Source organism: Bubalus kerabau, chromosome 4 (assembly GCF_029407905.1).
Source record: "Bubalus kerabau isolate K-KA32 ecotype Philippines breed swamp buffalo chromosome 4, PCC_UOA_SB_1v2, whole genome shotgun sequence".
NCBI classification, from domain to species: domain Eukaryota; kingdom Metazoa; phylum Chordata; class Mammalia; order Artiodactyla; family Bovidae; genus Bubalus; species Bubalus kerabau.
In genome coordinates, this window is record NC_073627.1 from 175,215,013 (window position 1) to 175,231,734 (window position 16,722).

The 16,722-nt window shown below is 45.3% G+C and overlaps 1 protein-coding gene across 1 annotated transcript in view; it reads left to right on the plus strand.

The window, feature by feature from the left end:
- The window catches only part of PAPPA (pappalysin 1), a 235,890-nt gene that overhangs the window by 44,556 nt on the left and 174,612 nt on the right, over nt 1–16,722 (plus strand). The window contains exons 6-7 of the mRNA XM_055579788.1: nt 6,535–6,656; nt 14,464–14,962. Of these exons, the coding sequence (XP_055435763.1) occupies nt 6,535–6,656; nt 14,464–14,962 (621 nt within the window). The remainder of the gene's footprint in view (nt 1–6,534; nt 6,657–14,463; nt 14,963–16,722) is intronic.

The window sequence follows — 16,722 nt, forward strand, 5'->3', positions numbered from 1 at the left end:
GATGATAAGTCAAGGCACAAGATGCCTTAGTTGGGCTCCTGTCAGTCACTTCCTAGCCGTATGGCCTTGGGCAAGACAATTTCTCCCCCTGAGTCTTATACTCCACTGAAAGGTGGGTCTAATGATGCCTCAGTGGTCTGAAGGTGGAAACATGAATGAAATCATTTCTTGTGGCGCCTTTCAACATTGGGTCTCCCCAAGGCGCTGAAGCTTTAGGGGATTTTAAAGGATCATGAAGACGTACTAACATGTTGATATTTAATTTGGTTGGAACTTGGCTATAAATTAGTATGGATTAGTATTTTTGCCCCCTCCCAGCCTCTCTTGGGAATATTTTATTCAATAATGGTAATACAATATTGAAGATGGTGGAAATAATAACCAGCTGATGATGAATTTATATTACTCAATGGTTGTGCATGCTGTTTACCAGTTGCTCACTCTGCTCTGGATTCTATACTAAATGCTTGCTGTACAGTCTCATTTCATCTCTTTGGTAATTTCTGTAAAAGGGGAATCAACCTCTTCGTTTGCCAGATGAGGAAGGGATTGGAGTTCAAAGAGGCGGACAGATTTGGCCAGAAGCCCGTAGAAAGTGGTGGGAGCCAGGCTCCGACTCACATTTTGCAGCGTCTTATCTCAGGCTCACATGTTCTTTCATTAAGTTTTTCCAAACCTTGAATTATGAAGGAGGTGTTACTCTCCACTTCATAAAGGCCATAAAATGTGGCAGTGAACTCTTACAAGTATGTGTGTGTGTGCATAAAAACATATTAGATCATGGCATCACAATTAAATTTGGGCTCCAATTTTCCTTCAGTACTATCAGTCCTTGAATCTAGAACCTTCTTTTGACAGCTGGATGCATGTGATCACAGAGAAAGGAAATGCACTCCTTAGATGCTCTGTAGAAACCCCCTTCCTCTGCCCCAGCGCCCTCACTGGGAGCTCAGAGCTGGATTTGGGAAACCTCATGTGACACTTCAGAGCAGCCTTTCCAGCAGCCCGTGGATTTATTTATTTTTTCTGTGGCGATGAGAAGTATCAGACTTTTGGTCAAGCCTTGGCCTCCATTCCACGTAAAAATGGAAGTTTTGTAAATGAAGCTTCCTGTGTGTGTATTCAATTTGTATTTCATAAAGCAGTTATTGTCCATTAAATAAATACCATCTGATTGTTGGAAACCTATTGGAGGGTTAATTGTTGTGTAATGAGATATGTCTCTATTACATGGGGCCCTCAGCTTCAATCAGTATGTTTTTAATAACCTATAGTCAGTTGGTACTTGAGGCTCATACAATAGCTATTCTGTTCAGTCTAAGATTTCATAATGGAGTTATCATATGTTAAATTAAAACTGACATTTTAGAAACATATCTAATTAGGGTTAACAGCTATGTAGACTGGAGTCTATGACTGAAGGAAGTAGGTCAGCAAGTTCAATAAATTGTTTTAAAGAAATGAATCTATCCATCTCCCATAACAAGGAGTTCATACTCATGGAAATTGGCTTAGTACAAAGTGCACAAGCTTTGATGTCAAGTGGTCTGTATTCCAGTCTCAGCTTTACCACTCCCAGCCCAGGGGACCTTGGGCGAGTTTCTCACCCCTCTGATTCTTTCTGGCCTTCTTGAGTCTTCTTCCATAAAAAGTGCTAACCATACCCACTCCACCTGGCTTCTGTGGGGAATTTAATAAGATGACATCTGTGATATGCCTAGCACACACACTCTATGCTCAGGAAACACTAGCTCCCATCTTGTACAAAGTTTCCCAGAGCTGTTGAGCTACTTGAAATCCTCTTTCCCTGCAGAATCTCTGATGTTTTCCACTCCATTCATCAATGCCAACCTCTAGCCCCTGGCCATCGTCATGTCCTCCTGCTGTTCCTCACATCTGTGGTCAGAGAGAATACAAGGGTTTTCCTTAAAAAAACATACTCAGATCCTCCCACCGCCTGTGTCCTCACACATGGGCAACTGAATAAATAATTCAAGGCCACCCCTGGCTTTTTTAACTCCTTCATTTTTATCTGTCTTGCAAACATGTGTTGACTAGATGGTTTCAGTTTTCTGAGCAATGGGCTGTGGCGTATAGTAGAAAGAATGCTGGACTGGGAACCAAGAGACCTGAGTCTGACGTCTTTGCAACTTCATTCATTTCTTCTTCCTCTTTGGCCTCAGTTTTCTGATCTGTAAACTAAAGGGGAATCTAGCCTTTCTCAGCCAAGGTTCTTTTTCCAAGTCTCAGAACGTAGAAAATGACTTGAGTGACTATTTTCTCAATTCTCCTAAGGATAGTACATAACTAGTACCATTCTAGATGCCTAGGAGAGAGCTTAATTCCTTCTGTACAGTGGGTACCTTAGAGAAGCACTGTCCAATAGAACTTTCTGTAATGTAGTATCCAGTGTGGTAGCCGTAAGCCAACTGTGGCTAGGGAGCAGTTGAACTGTGATGAGTGTAACTGAGGAACTGAAATGAATTCTATATCAATTTTAATTTATTTAGATTTGAATAGCTACATGTTACTAGGGGCTGCTAAAGTAGATGGCACAGATTTGGAGCTTTAAACTTTAATTCTCATGGACCGTGTGTAAGAAAGGTGATCTCTTCCAGTGTTAGCATCCTTTAGCATCCTGTGTTTCTATGATTTCAGTTTGTGTGTGTGTGTGCATGTATTTCTGTCTGTGTACATACAGGTGCCCATTAAAATCAAATAAATGCCAAGGATTAGAAACACATCTGACATACCCTGAATGTGTAGGAAATGGTGTGGTTTTGGTAAAGTCTGTTTTGACTGTGACTTTTTGAGCTTTGACCTTCGTATAGTTATTCTGTAACCATGATCCTCAGCTTCCTTATCTGTAAAATGGGAACTTCACCCACCATATACAGGATCATACCTTTGCTCTTTATTTCCTGACTTTGCTTTTACCTGTGCTCTTATTTTCCCAATTCATTCTTCATTCATCATTCAGGCTGATCTTTTAAAAATGTGAATTGGATCATGTCACCCACGTTATAACCCTCCAGTACTTTCCCACCACTTTTATGTGTAATCTGCAAGGAGTCTGCAGAGCCTTCCATCCTGAGGTCCTTGCCTGCTTGCCCCACTGGCGCTCTCACTGCTCTGTCTTCCATTTGTGACTCTTGCCACTCGAGTTTCCTTCAGGGCCTCTATGGACTGAGGCCATCTCTCCCACCTCAATCCTTTGCATACCTTTAGACGGAGCCCGGGCTGCTTTACTCCGCTCTTGGTGTCATTCTTCGACCTGCACTAAGCTCTGCCAGCGTTGCGCCTGTCCGAAGCCCTGCACAGCCCCTCATTAGTCTCTCCTACATCATCTGTCGACTTTCCTTCTAGCAGTAATTCAACCTGTACTTTATACACATTATTTTCCTATTGGTTTATGGACTGTTGCCTCTGCTGGATTGCAGGGTCTATGAGGGCAGGTACCACATCAAATCTCCTCTCCCATGGATGGTTAATGTCTGGTAGTTGCACAGTGCTAGCAACCAGAGATTGTTCAATGAGTATCCAGTGAATGAACAGGTGAAATATTGAATGAACACGCGAACCCATGATTGAGCATGAGGGAATGCACTTTGTGGAATTCTGTGTAAATAAGGCCCATTTACTGTCAGGTGGATGACAGTTTATTAATTCATCAAAGTATTTATAGGGAACCTACAGTTGTCAAAATCACTGCAGATGGTGACTGCAGCCATGAAATTAAAAGACACTTACTCCTTGGAAGGAAAGTTATGACCAACCTAGATAGCATATTCAAAAGCAGAGACATTACTTTGCCAACAAAGGTCCGTTTAGTCAAAGCTATGGTTTTTCCAGTGGTCATGTATGGATGAGAGAGTTGGACTGTGAAGAAAGCTGAGCACCGAAGCATTGATGCTTTTGAACTGTGGTGTTGGAGGAGACTCTTGAGAGTCCCTTGGACTGCAAGGAGATCCAACCAGTCCATTCTGAAGGAGATCAGCCCTGGGATTTCTTTGGAAGGAATGATGCTAAAGCTGAAACTCCAATACTTTGGCCACCTCATGCGAAGAGTTGACTCATTGGAAAAGACTCTGATGCTGGGAGGGATTGGGGCAGGAGGAAAAGGGACAACAGAGGATGAGATGGCTGGATGGCATCACTGACTCGATGGACGTGAGTTTGAGTGAACTCTGGGAGACGGTGATGGACAGGGAGGCCTGGTGTGCTGCGATTCATGGGGTTGCAAAGAGTCGAACACGACTGAGCGAATGAACTGAACTGAACAGTTTTCAAGAACTCAGTGAAGTACAGGTGACTACATGCGTTTCCTCTAAAGCAAGGCATCTAGAGTAGAAATCTCAGTTACCATTAAGATCAGTGCGATCTGGATTCATACAAGGATGTTTGTAATCTCATTGTCGTCATAAAGCCAGTCCTGTGACTCTGAGCTGCTATGCATGGATTGTGGTCATTGTAATGGAACCAGACTGGTGCTGTGCACCTCCCTCTCCACTCTTCATCCTCTGCCTCCAAGTACATTTGTTTAATCATCATTATTGCTAGTTCAAGAACACCTCATACATACTGAAAATACAGAGAAAGTTCAGAAAACCAGAAAGAATGGAAGTAGGGAGAGAGGAATCATCCTGAGTTCCACCACCTAGAAATATTTGCTGGTAGTATTTCGTCACATTAAGTTATTTGAATAGCATTGAGATGCTGCTATAAGGTACAGTTTTGAATATGACTCTTCCCTTAACATTACAACACATTTTCCATACATTTTAATGATCTTTATGAGTATTTGTACCAACTGCTTACTGTTCCATTGAGCAGATTGGCCTTAGACTGTCCAGTCATTCTATCACTAAATATTAGTGTGCTTATAAACTTATACCTATGTATGATTTCATATTTCTGATGATAAAGCTGATGATGCAAAATACACAATTTGAGGGTCTAGACTAGGTTAGTCATGAGTCTTAGCAACATGTTGGAGTGACTGGTATTTATCCATCTATCCATCCAGCCATTAAACTACACATGTTGGTCACCATATTAGCAGATAAGCAGAGGCAGAAAGTATTCAGATTTAGGTTTGGGGATGAGCTCCCTGGCAGCTGGGTGGAGGAGGAACAAGGACCAGCTTCAGACTGTGATGTTAGCAAGCACATGAGCCCTGGGACTATGGAGCCTCCCTGTGAAGCAAAAGCCCTAAGGCTTGAGATAGGGTCCCTCCCTTGTGTCTTTCAGGCTGCTGAAGGATGGTGATTCTTTTAGGAAGGAGATTTTGGCAGGACCATTGCATTTTGAGAAATAATGGGTTGGGCTATGACCTTTCTTGATATTTTCCCTCTCCAGTAGCTCTGTAGAAGTTGCTCAGATTTTCAGAGTTTTGGGCTTGCTCACCCTAGTACAGGAGAAGAAGGCTATTATCCCTCTCCCTTCCTAGCAACTATCTCCTGAACAGGGGCCAAGTCTGGAGAACAAGTAGGATCCCGAAGGCTGTTGTGGTTAAAGGGAGATTGAATCCAGACACGTAAGACACCAGCTGATGGGGAAGGCCACTGTCATATTCCGCTGCTGGGGTTTGTCCCACTGAGGGATTGGCTTGCCCCTTGGAAAGCTGCTGAAGCAAATTAGGTGGCATGGTAAGGAAACTCTTTTTGACTGTAAAATCCAAGAGCGACTCATCTATCCCCTGAATGTCAGAGCTAGAAGGTTCTTTAAGCACTGTCTAGTTCAGCCCAGTCATTTTCAGCTGAAGGAACTGAACCATTCCTTCTTCCTATTTAATACCTAGGATCCTGATAATCCCTGCACATAGTAGGTACCAGACAGAGATTGTTAAAAGAATAAAATTTGAGGTCCGATGGGTAAAAGATTTTCTCACAACCACATATCAAATCTTCAGTGGAACTTTGAATCATTGATGAAATGAAGAAATAGTGCAGGTAGTAAGTCTGGGCTGCTTTAAATGTAAGTGTATCCACCATCAGAACAGAAGACGCTTAGGCCCAAGAAAGGCCCTCTTGGGTGGTGGGGAGGAATTTCATTTATGATCATATTCTGGAAGCTCTGACAAAGATAGGGAGGATTTAGTATTGTTGTTTAGCCTCTAAGTCACGTCCGACTCTTTGTGACCTCATGGACTGTAGCTCGTCAGGCTCCTCTGTCCTCCACTATTTCCTGGAGCTCAATTCATGTCTGTGGAGTCAGTGATGCTTTCTAAGTCTCTCATTCTCTGCTGGCCCCTTCTTTTGCCTTCAGTCTTGCCCAGCATCAGGATCTTTTCCAATGAGTCTGCTCTTCGCGTCAGGTGGTCAAAGTATTGGAGCTTCAGCATCAGTCCTTCCAGTGAATATTCAGGGTTGATTGTCTTTAGAATTGACCGTTTGGATCTCCTCACAGTCCAAGGAAGAATAAGGATGACAGGGGAGAAAATTTGTTGTCACCTACACCTTTGGCTCAGTTGAGTCAGGAACTCATTCAACCATTCCTAAGTCGGTGCGTTTCCTTCTTTCCTTGGCCTCCTAGAGAATTGGGATCAGCATGTGACCTTTGCCTGGAAGGGAGATTCCTGGTGCAGTATGCCTTCAATGCCTCCTCCCCGATGCCCTGCGGCCCATCAGGACACTGGAGTCCTCGGGAAGCAGAAGGTAAGCCAGGCTGGGGGCTCTTTTGCAGGTTGGGTGTGCAAAGAACTCTTTCAGTGTAGATAGAGCTTTGTGATTTTAATGGTCTTTCTCACGTACAATCCAGAGAAGGCAGCGGCACCCCACTCCAGTACTCTTGACTGGAAAATCCCATGGATGGAGGAGCCTGGTGGGCTGCAGTCCATGGGGTCGCTAGGAGTCAGACATGACCAAGCGACTTCACTTTTCACTTTTCACTTTCATGCATTGGAGAAGAAAATGGCAACCCACTTCAGTATTCTGGCCTGGAGAGTTCCATGGACAGAGGAGTCTGGTGGGCTACAGTCTATAGAGTCAAAGAAAGTCGGACACGACTAAAGCGACTTATTTTAAAGTCACCACACCCGTCACTGCACACATTTTTTTTTTTTTTTTGCCAGGGGGAAAGCAGTGAGAATGTTTAAGATCTACTTGTTATGCAGTTTTTCAACACAGTATTGTTAATTGTCGTCACCATGCTGTATATTAGAGGTCCAGAATTTATTCATTGTATTGCTAGCAGTTTGTACTCTTTCCCCTCCATCAAGGCCAGTATTCATGCATTTGTTCAGCACAAGGCTTTTTGAGCACCTGAACTGTCCTGGGTATGTCATCCCACTTTACATATGAAGAAGCAAAGCCCCTGAGGAATCAAATGCCCAAGGCCACATACCTGATAAGACACCGTGTGTGTGTGTGTGTGTGTGTGTGTGTGTGTGTGTGTGTGTGTCTGTGCCCTAGACCTTGACAGCCTGTGGGTACAAACAAGCTCACGTCAAAATCAACACGCATACTGGAAGACTTCAAGGCATCACCAGCCTTTGATTCTTCTGCAGTTCTTCCTGGGAATACCCAAGGCAGTCTTCCATGTGTCGCAATTTTTCCTCTCGGACTCCTGCCGTGTCATTTCCTTGTCAGAATCCATGTATCAGCAAGACACTGGAGGGAAGCACCTCAGGACGGCCGTGGTTGTGGGCTCCACTCACAGACCTTCCATGCTAGGGGTGGGTCAGTCTCCCAGGCCTCCCTGCAGACCCACAGTCTCTCTGCTCCCTTACACTCACTGCTGCAGCCCCTCAGTTTTCTAGCGAAATGAAGAAAGTGTCTTTCACCCAATGCTTTATCGCCCTGTCACTTGGCCCTGAAGCAAGACCGCTCGCAACATAGCGAATCTCATGGCCAGTTGCCCATTCTGGGTCCTTCTGTGGTATCTCTCTCTTTGAGGCGCAGGTCTAGTCCCCGAAACCAGGCTGGCAGAAACCCCACACCCCCCTCAGCCCTCCGTCTCGCCCTCTGTTGCCTTTGGAGACGTCCACACAGAAGCCCCCCCACCCCAAGTCCCTCATCATGCTCTGCGGGGTGGCTCATGCCAACCATCTTTGGGGAGGGACCCCTGGCTACCTGAGGAAGCAGAATCTGACTCTTCACTGAGGTTCAGTGAGAACTCCCCCATTCTCCTTTATATTTTTAGAAAGGAGGTTGAAAAAGAGAAAGCCAGAGATAGAATAAAGCAAGGGAGAAGGATCAGAGAGGAAACGTGAGGGAGAAAAATGACAGCGCTGTGCTCTGTTATCTTCTAAAGCAGCTTGAAATAAAAGGGAGAGTTGAACTGGGGAGCTAAACAGATCCACCAGGAATGGAAAGCCCAAGGGGTGTCTGGGAGCAGCCCTCAGCTCGGCCTCATGGAATCTAGGGCTGTCAGACGTGGAAGGGATGCCTGGGGTCACCAGGCCCCAGTTCCCACCCTGGGCAGGAATCCCCTTTGTGTGCGCCCGGCACCAGCTCATGTATTTCCCTGGTCTCCACATTCTAGCACCATCTGCTAGAAAGTTCTTCTGAAATCTGCAATGGTGACTTTTTCACCCAAACTGAATCCACGTTGGGTGCTCTCAGAAGAAGATCTGTGTCTCTTCCATGCAAGGAACAAACCCATCTCCTCTCTGCCCACCGCAGGGACTATGTGCCAGGCAGGCACCGTGCTGGGCACGGGGACTCCGCAGAGCTGGCTATCTGATAGGAGAGTCAGATGAGTATTCGGGAGCGTTCTCCATCTGGTGTAATGAAGATGGTGCTGATAGACGTACAGAGTGCGGGGAGACAAGTAGAAAGTGGGGGGCCTCCCCACAAACTGAGACTCATGCCCCGCAGAGGAAATGTCAGCATATCAGTCAGCAAGATGCATTTAAGAATGTGAGAGGAGTTGACTGTTGAGATCACTGGTTATTTTAGTGTGATCTGGAGACTTAAGGGCCTCCTAAGCCTTCTTCATGTGTCCTCCAAGGAAAAGACATTTTCATAATAATACTATAACACAGTTTACCTTTTTCACTCACTTTCTCTCCTGAGTGTCCAGCGGTGCGTCCCAGCGACTGCATGGCACGTGATGTCATACTGCTTAGATAGCTAATGGGATGCATGTGTATGTGTTCCTGTGTTTTAAAGCCTCTCAGTTTTAATCCACTATATGGTAATGACATAGATACTATGTACAAGAACAAAAGCTCTTCAGTAATGGAGTAGGAACTTAAATGGGTATGGAGAGAAAGGTATAGACTAGGAAGCAGTTGAGCTGGGGTGAGATGTGTAATGACCAGATGAGGATGGGTTTGGACTCTTCTGAGGGTCATAAGGAGATGCCACGTGCCTTGGCAGGGGTCTGGGAGATGGTGAGATGTGCCTGTTATGAAAGATCACCTGGTCTGCTCTGTGATGAGGAGGATGGGGGTTGAGTAGACCTGGGGTGGGGTTTGGGGGGAGGGGAGAAGGGTGCCTCTAAGTGGCTGTTTTGGGAGGATGGTGGGGCTTCCCAAGTGGCAGAGTGGTAAAGAGTTCTACCTGTCAGTGCAGAGCAAGCAAGACGTGAGTTTGATCCATGGGTTAGAAAGATCCCCGGGTGTAGGAAATAGCAATGGGCTCCAGTATTCTTGCCTGGGAAACCTCATGCGCCGAGGAGCCTGGTGTGCTACAGTCCATGGTGTCGCAAAGAATCAGACACGACTGAGCATGCACATGTGCACGCTGGGTGAGGGAGGCAGCAAGACTCTACCCTGAGGCTTTCTGGATAAAATCGTCTCAGTTTGTTCTACCACTTGAATGAATGAAACAATTCCCTGCATCCCACACCACCATCCAACCAAACTATCAATTGGTCAGGTCTGCTCCTGGTTCATCCCTGACCCTCTGAAGGCAGGAATTGCGGAGCAGAATCCCACTGAAGTGTTGAACCACCTCCCCTGTACCCAGAGTCGACTTGAGGCCTCCAAGAAAACCCAGCAGCCCTGGGTTTTCCTTTAGGATATGCAAATTTAGTACACACAGGCCAGGAAAAGACACTGTTCTTTTTTTAGAGCATCCTATTACAGGCTCTGTGATCCATTTGGCTCAGACCCTTTTAATATTCTTGAAGAAATAAACTTTTCCATGAGCCAAGCTCTGCAATGTTTTTCTCAACTCATTTTCATCCTATTTATCTTTGCGTGTTTAAGTTTTTGGACTTCCCAAACTAACATAAAACTCCCCAATCTGTGAGCGATGCCAGACGCATCTTTGGGGTAGGGGAAAGAGCATGGGTGTGGGGAGGATGACGGGGTTGGGGTTTTGGTCTGAGCCTGGCCATCAATGAGCTCTGTGCCCTTGAGTGAGTCACTTTGCTTCTCTGAAGATAGCATCTTATCAACAGAATGTCCTTTCCAGCTAGGATATTCCACAGAGCCACAACCGCATAGTTTTAACTCCACATTAACAAGATAGAAAATTCTTCACTTAACAAATATTTATGGCATATTCACTATGTTCCACTAACTCCATCTTATGAACTTCAGGGAAAATATAATCACAGAAATTCTTGCCTTTGGCCACAGAATGTGGTTGTACCAAAAAGAAGCCCTATTTTCCCTTCTCTTGAGCAAACACTGTACTTCACAGATGAATATTTTCTGAGATATTCAATACCACGACACGCTCGTAGCTCAGGAATCAGCTAGATCTGATTGACTCAAATCTCAGTTTAGATCACTTATGCAAGCATATAACACATGGCAACTGCTGGGTTTTCCGTGAGAGGGTAACAAATGGCACTGGCTGTTTTCATTTTTTTCTTGTGTGAATCTTTTCCCCATTTTTGTGCCCAGAATATTTCAGGTGTGCTGAAGTATACATCTAGAAAAAACTTGGCACCGAGTTTTTATAAACAGTATTTGTGTCAACAGCTGCAGTGTATATACACAAAGATATGTAATAGACGTCTGTACAGATTGTCATAAATGTAAATTTAGATCAGTGTGGGTTTGTATAAATACATTTCACACACATATATTGCCTGATCTCTAGTGGATAGCTTATATAAACATGTGACTTTTCATATAAAAAAGGTATGTACTTGTAATGAAGTAACAGTTCCGAAGTACTTTTGTTCCTTGCCCCTTCCTTTCTTTCCTTTCCCCTTCCTTCCCTTCTACCCTCCCTCACCTTCCCTTCCCTCTGTTCCCCTTCCCTATATATCCTCCTCCTCCCCACCTTTCCTTCCCTTTCCTTTTCTCAACCTTTCTCCCAAATTTGTCACCACCCAGCTTATCAGTCTCCTGGGTGTGTTCATTTTTCCTCCTTAGGGACTCTGGTTTGTCCTCCTTGCCTCTCATGTTCTCTTGGTACAGGCAAGAGTTGTGTATTATCTGCACTGATACAGTATTTTGTTAACTGATTCCACTAGACTGGAAGCTCCATGAGAGCAGAGACCATGTCTGCAAAACCTGTTCTTCCAGGGACTATAACCTAGCCCTGGACACAGACAGAGGCAGCCATTCTCTGGATGGATGGATGGGTAGGTGGGTGGGTGTACTGATGGATGGATGGATGGGTTGAAAGGTGGATGAATGGGTGGATAGATGTATGGATGGAGAGTATCTGTGACTCTAAATGTTGGTTTTTCTGAAAGACAACCTTCATTTGCTTGCTTGAAAGTCTTCACTAACTCCCCAGCTGTCTTAGCATGAAGTTCAGTTTCCTTAAAGTGACACACAAAACCCTTCCTAATCTGGGCTCAGCTTATTTTGCCGGCCTTACCACTTACTCAAAACCACAATCATCTTATTTCACTTTCTCTATTAACTGTTCTCTTTGCTTGGAATAACTCCTCTTCCCAGGCTTTCACTTGTTAATTCTCCCTATGTGTCAAAGCAGAGCTAATGTCTTTGTCAATATGTTCATCTATTAACTATCTCATCCCATTTGAGTTTTATAGTACCCCTTGTGGGGTAGACATCATTAGAGTAGGTAGTATGGCGAGAAGCTGTATAATTGATATTGTAACCCATGTTTATTCCTTCAAAGTTTGGCATGCTCTCTGGACCCACAGCATCACAAGTATTCTGCTCCCCACCATGGAATTACTTAACATCTGAGGCTCTGTTTCCTCTTCCGTAAAATGAGTTTCATAAGACCAACGTCATAGACTTATTGGCAGGATGAAAAGAGTTGAGGCATGTAACATGCTTGGCACAGTGCCCAGCACACAGAGGATGGTCAGTGTGTGAAGCTTGGTGCTGTTAAAGGGACTCAGTGCCCCTTGAAACTCTTTTTTTTTTACATCTAAAAGTTTGTTCTGATAACCAGACAAGCTCACACTTTGCTAATATTTCTAGTCCTATTGACTTACTTGAGCATAATGATCAAGCTTAGTTTCTTATCCTTTGGAAAGCATTTGGTCTCTCTGTTGATTAACAAGAAACCAGGGATGAAAATCGGAGCCAAACAGATTTGTCATCTTTGCTCTCCTGTGGCTTCCCACCACTGAAAGTCATTTTCTCCAAGGAAGGGAGAAAGATCTCTCCATTCCTTGTCAGCTCCAGGAGAATGCATGGTGGGGGACAGGGGGGTGCTCACCTGGAACATACCATGACATAGTCCATGGATCCTTCACTTCTTTAACTCCATATGAACACACTAGGAGAGTCTTCACTTGAGTATCTATCGAGTGTGCGCTGTGCTTCCTGTTGCTGGGCGGGCACTGTATAAATCACTGAGCGTGGCAACTGAGGAAAACAGAGCTGCCAAACAGAGGCAAAATGACAACCATCTTACAGGATTTTGCTGAGAATCAGATGAATACATTAATGGCTAAGGAATGTGCTTCGTATGCATTGAAACACTGCCCTTGATAAGGCTTTTTGAATGATTAAGTGCTACATAAGTACCAAAAGACCCACAAAGTCAAAAGGATTCAGGAGCTCTTTGGGTTGGAGAATTGACAGAAAGAAAGACGTCAGCCTTATTTGTGCCTTTGACTTGAACAGCTGGTCTCGTCTATCCAGCATTTGCCACAGGTAATAAATGAAGTTGGCCAAGGAAAGGTGGAGGGAACCTTGTAGTTGTATTCATCTCTTCTTGTTCTGATGTGTTGTATCTAAAGAGTCTTTTCAATTTTCCTTGTCCTTGGCCCCTCCCCTGCCTCCCTTGCCCATTCTCGCTCCTCTTTTTTTCTTCTCTTTCCCATCTCCCCTGGACATCATCTCTTACTCCCTTGGCTGGGCAGAGGCAAGGGGATTGGAGATACTTAACAACTTTCACTGGAATGGCTTTTCCACCCAAAATCAGTTTCTAGTTTTCATATTGTGGTGATTCCTATTATCTGTAACATTATCATAAAGCCTTTTCAGGCTAAGATTGATGTTTTCTTTTCCCCCCTTTTGCTTTTGAAATATCCAGCACCTCCACCCCATCAACCACTGATTTAAAGAGGGAAAAAAAGAATGTGGCTCACAGGACAACCTGAGATCTCCCATCCTCCCCTCACCAGCTGATGTGTATCTCTTGCTAGACACCCTTACATAAATCAAAGCCAGTCATTGCACTGAATCCTGATTACTTTTCTCAGCAGTGCAAAGGAGAGTTCTCTGAGGGTCTAGGACTAATGATCTCAGCCGAGAAAAATTCAGAAGTCACTGCTCAGGCTGAGATCAGTAGGGATGAGGCACCGTCTCCCTGGGGAAAGACTGGAAGACTCTCTCCTTCCTTCTCCCCCCTCCCAAGCAGCCCTCCCCTCCCTGAGTCCAGCTGGACAGGGCTCAGAGAAGCTCCATGGCATGGAATGACCTCATGTGGAAGAGGGAAGGCAAGAGATAAGATGGCTCCAGGGCTGCGTTCCAGCTCTGTCATTCAGGGTTCTAGATAGTTTCCTCCACGGAAACTCAGCCCAAGAGGCGGAAGCTATTATAACTCACCTCCTCTTCGCTGGAGGTTTCTGGCCCTTCTGTCGATACAAGCAGGTTGTACCAGAGGGAGTCTAGTTTATGTTAGCGGCTCTCGCGTTCAGTCTGGAGAACGAGGAACTTCAGGATGAGACAGAGCTAGGCTCTAGTGCTGACTTTTACACATCAAGCTGTGAGACTCTGGTTAGTTCACTCCACATCTCTAAGCCTTGGTGGCCTCACCTCAGAAATGAGTCCTTGCAAGAATTAAACTGGTTCAGAGGACATAGTGGGTGTTTAGCATGCATCCCTTCTTTCTTTCCATCAAGTGAGAGACGAGGAAGGATAGTTTGGGCAGCAACTCCATTGTAAGCAACTTATTTGAAGGTGATTTTGACCAAACGTATCATGATTCAGTTTGTTCAGATCCACGTCACTGGGGTAGGAATAAGCAGGAGTGCTGTGAGTACAGCAGATTCACCAAGACACTGAGAATCTTCCCTGTCTTTTTACCTTCCCTCTGTGTCCTACTCTGGCCAGTATCTCCTGAGGGCTGCAGGAAACTCTGAGGACTTTCCAGAGCTCATATCCTCATCTCTTGTCCACAGGTCATCCAGATGTTGAGCAGCCCTGTAAGTCCAGCGTCCGCACCTGGAGCCCCAATTCAGCCGTCAACCCACACACGGTCCCTCCAGCCTGCCCTGAGCCCCAGGGCTGCCACCTTGACCTGAGATTCCGCTACCCCTTGGTTCCCGAGTCTTTGACCGTCTGGGTGACCTTTGTCTCCACTGACTGGGACTCTAGTGGGGCTGTCAATGACATCAAACTCTTGGGTGTCAGTGGGAATAACATCTCCCTGGGGCCTCAGAACATCTTCTGTGATGTCCCGCTGACCATCAAGCTCCAGGATGTGGGAGAGGAGGTGTATGGCGTCCAGATCTACACGTTGGATGAGCACCTGGAGATTGATGCGGCCATGCTGACCTCTGTGGCAGACAGCCCACTCTGCCTGGAGTGTAAGCCGCTGCAGTACAAGGTGGTCCGGGATCCTCCTCTCCAGGTGGACGTGGCCTCCACCCTGCACTTCAGTAGAAGGTTCACAGACACGTAAGTGTGCTCTCTGGACAGGGAGATGATCAGGTAGGGGGCGGGGGGTTGCAGAGGGATGTGAGGAGGGTCAGAGTGTCCTACACTGGAAGGAGGGTGATCATAGACTCACCTCTGGGGATTTGTCACCTGGCGTTGGGTGAGTTGATATGGTGGGAAGAACAGCAGACCAAGAACCGTGAGTCCTGAATGCTGGTGGCAGGTCTAACCTGGGACTCTAAGCCTCTCTGACCTCTCTGTAGCTTACTTTTCCCAACAGTGAAACGAAGGAGGTTGGATGAGAGTAGCAAGAAAGTCATTTATTAGTAATGAAAATACAAGAACTGGAGTTTGCTAATGATCCCCTTTTTAGATTACATGGAAGTGTATTCATGCACTGTGGTTGCCTTTTGAGGAAAGGGTGAAGTTACAGCAGGTTGGCTGGGAACTGGGCATGTTCCCAGATGTTTGCTTAAAAATAATGATGGCTGCTGCTGCTGCTAAGTCATGTCAGTTGTGTCCGACTCTGTGTGACCCCATAGACAGCAGCCCACCAGGCTCCCCTGTCTCTGGGATTCTCCAGGCAAGAACCTGGAGTGGGTTGCCATTTCCTTCTCCAATGCATGAAAGTAAAAAGTGAAAGTGAAGTCGCTCAGTCATGTCCGACTCTTAGCGACCCCATGGACTGCAGCCCACCAGGCTCCTCCATTCATGGGATTTTCCAGGCAAGAGTACTGGAGTGGGATAATGATGGCAGGTGAGCATAACCAGTAACCGTCTTTGTTTTCCAGTGTAGAAGAGAGGTTCATACCCATTTGATTCTTTGGTGCCCTCGCAGCTCTAGGTCTCCATGATTCTTTTTGGGTACTCGTTGCTTGGATGTGAGATAATGTTTGTTCTTAATATTCCTTTCTCATGTTGTCTCTCTATCACTTCTTCCTTAAGTATCCTAAGGATTTATGTTTCATGACAGGCACCACCTTACTATGAAGCCATGAGTGCTTTTCCTCTCTGCCAAGCCATGGGTTACTGTCTTTGCATCTCTGACTTATTTCATCCTCTCCACAACCACAGCCTTAGTCTCCTTCTCATTTTACAGAAGGAAACTGTAGCTTAGAGATGTGAAGTCACTTGTCCAAGATCACATACTTAGGAAGTGGTGAGATCAGGATTGGAATTCATCCTGGCTCCAAAGCCGGTGTACTTAACCACTGTTTAATTAAAGATGTGATTCCAAGTTCTGCTTTAATTTAACAAACGAGAGAGCCTTAGCCTCACCTAGCGTGGATATGAAGTCTATGAAGAGTCTATGAAGTCACATCTGTTGAACCTCACCTCTTCTATGTACAAGCGACATAGATAGGGAACATTTTGAGAACTGAAAAGAACAATAGCTCAGGAGTCAGACACCTTGTGTCTAGCCCCAGCTGGTCCACTTACTCATGCTAGATAAATCAGTCAATCTCTTTGAGTTTTGATTTACTCTCTGCCTGATGAAAATGTTGAAGTCGATGGTAACTGTGGGCCTTTTGTTGCACTTTCTTTGGTTCTAAGATGATATAAGACACAATCTCTGCTCTGTCTGTTTGAAAATATGTGCTAAGCCAGTTATTAATAGAAACCAAGTTCTGGAGGAAACTTTTAATCTCTTTAAGAGACAGAACCACTTTCAGACACTTTACCAGCACTTCCTTTTACAAGGCCGGCAATTAACGTGCACATTGCAAGCAAACCCTTGCCCGTTCATTGACTCAGAGATGAAGAACATCTGTTTAAAAACT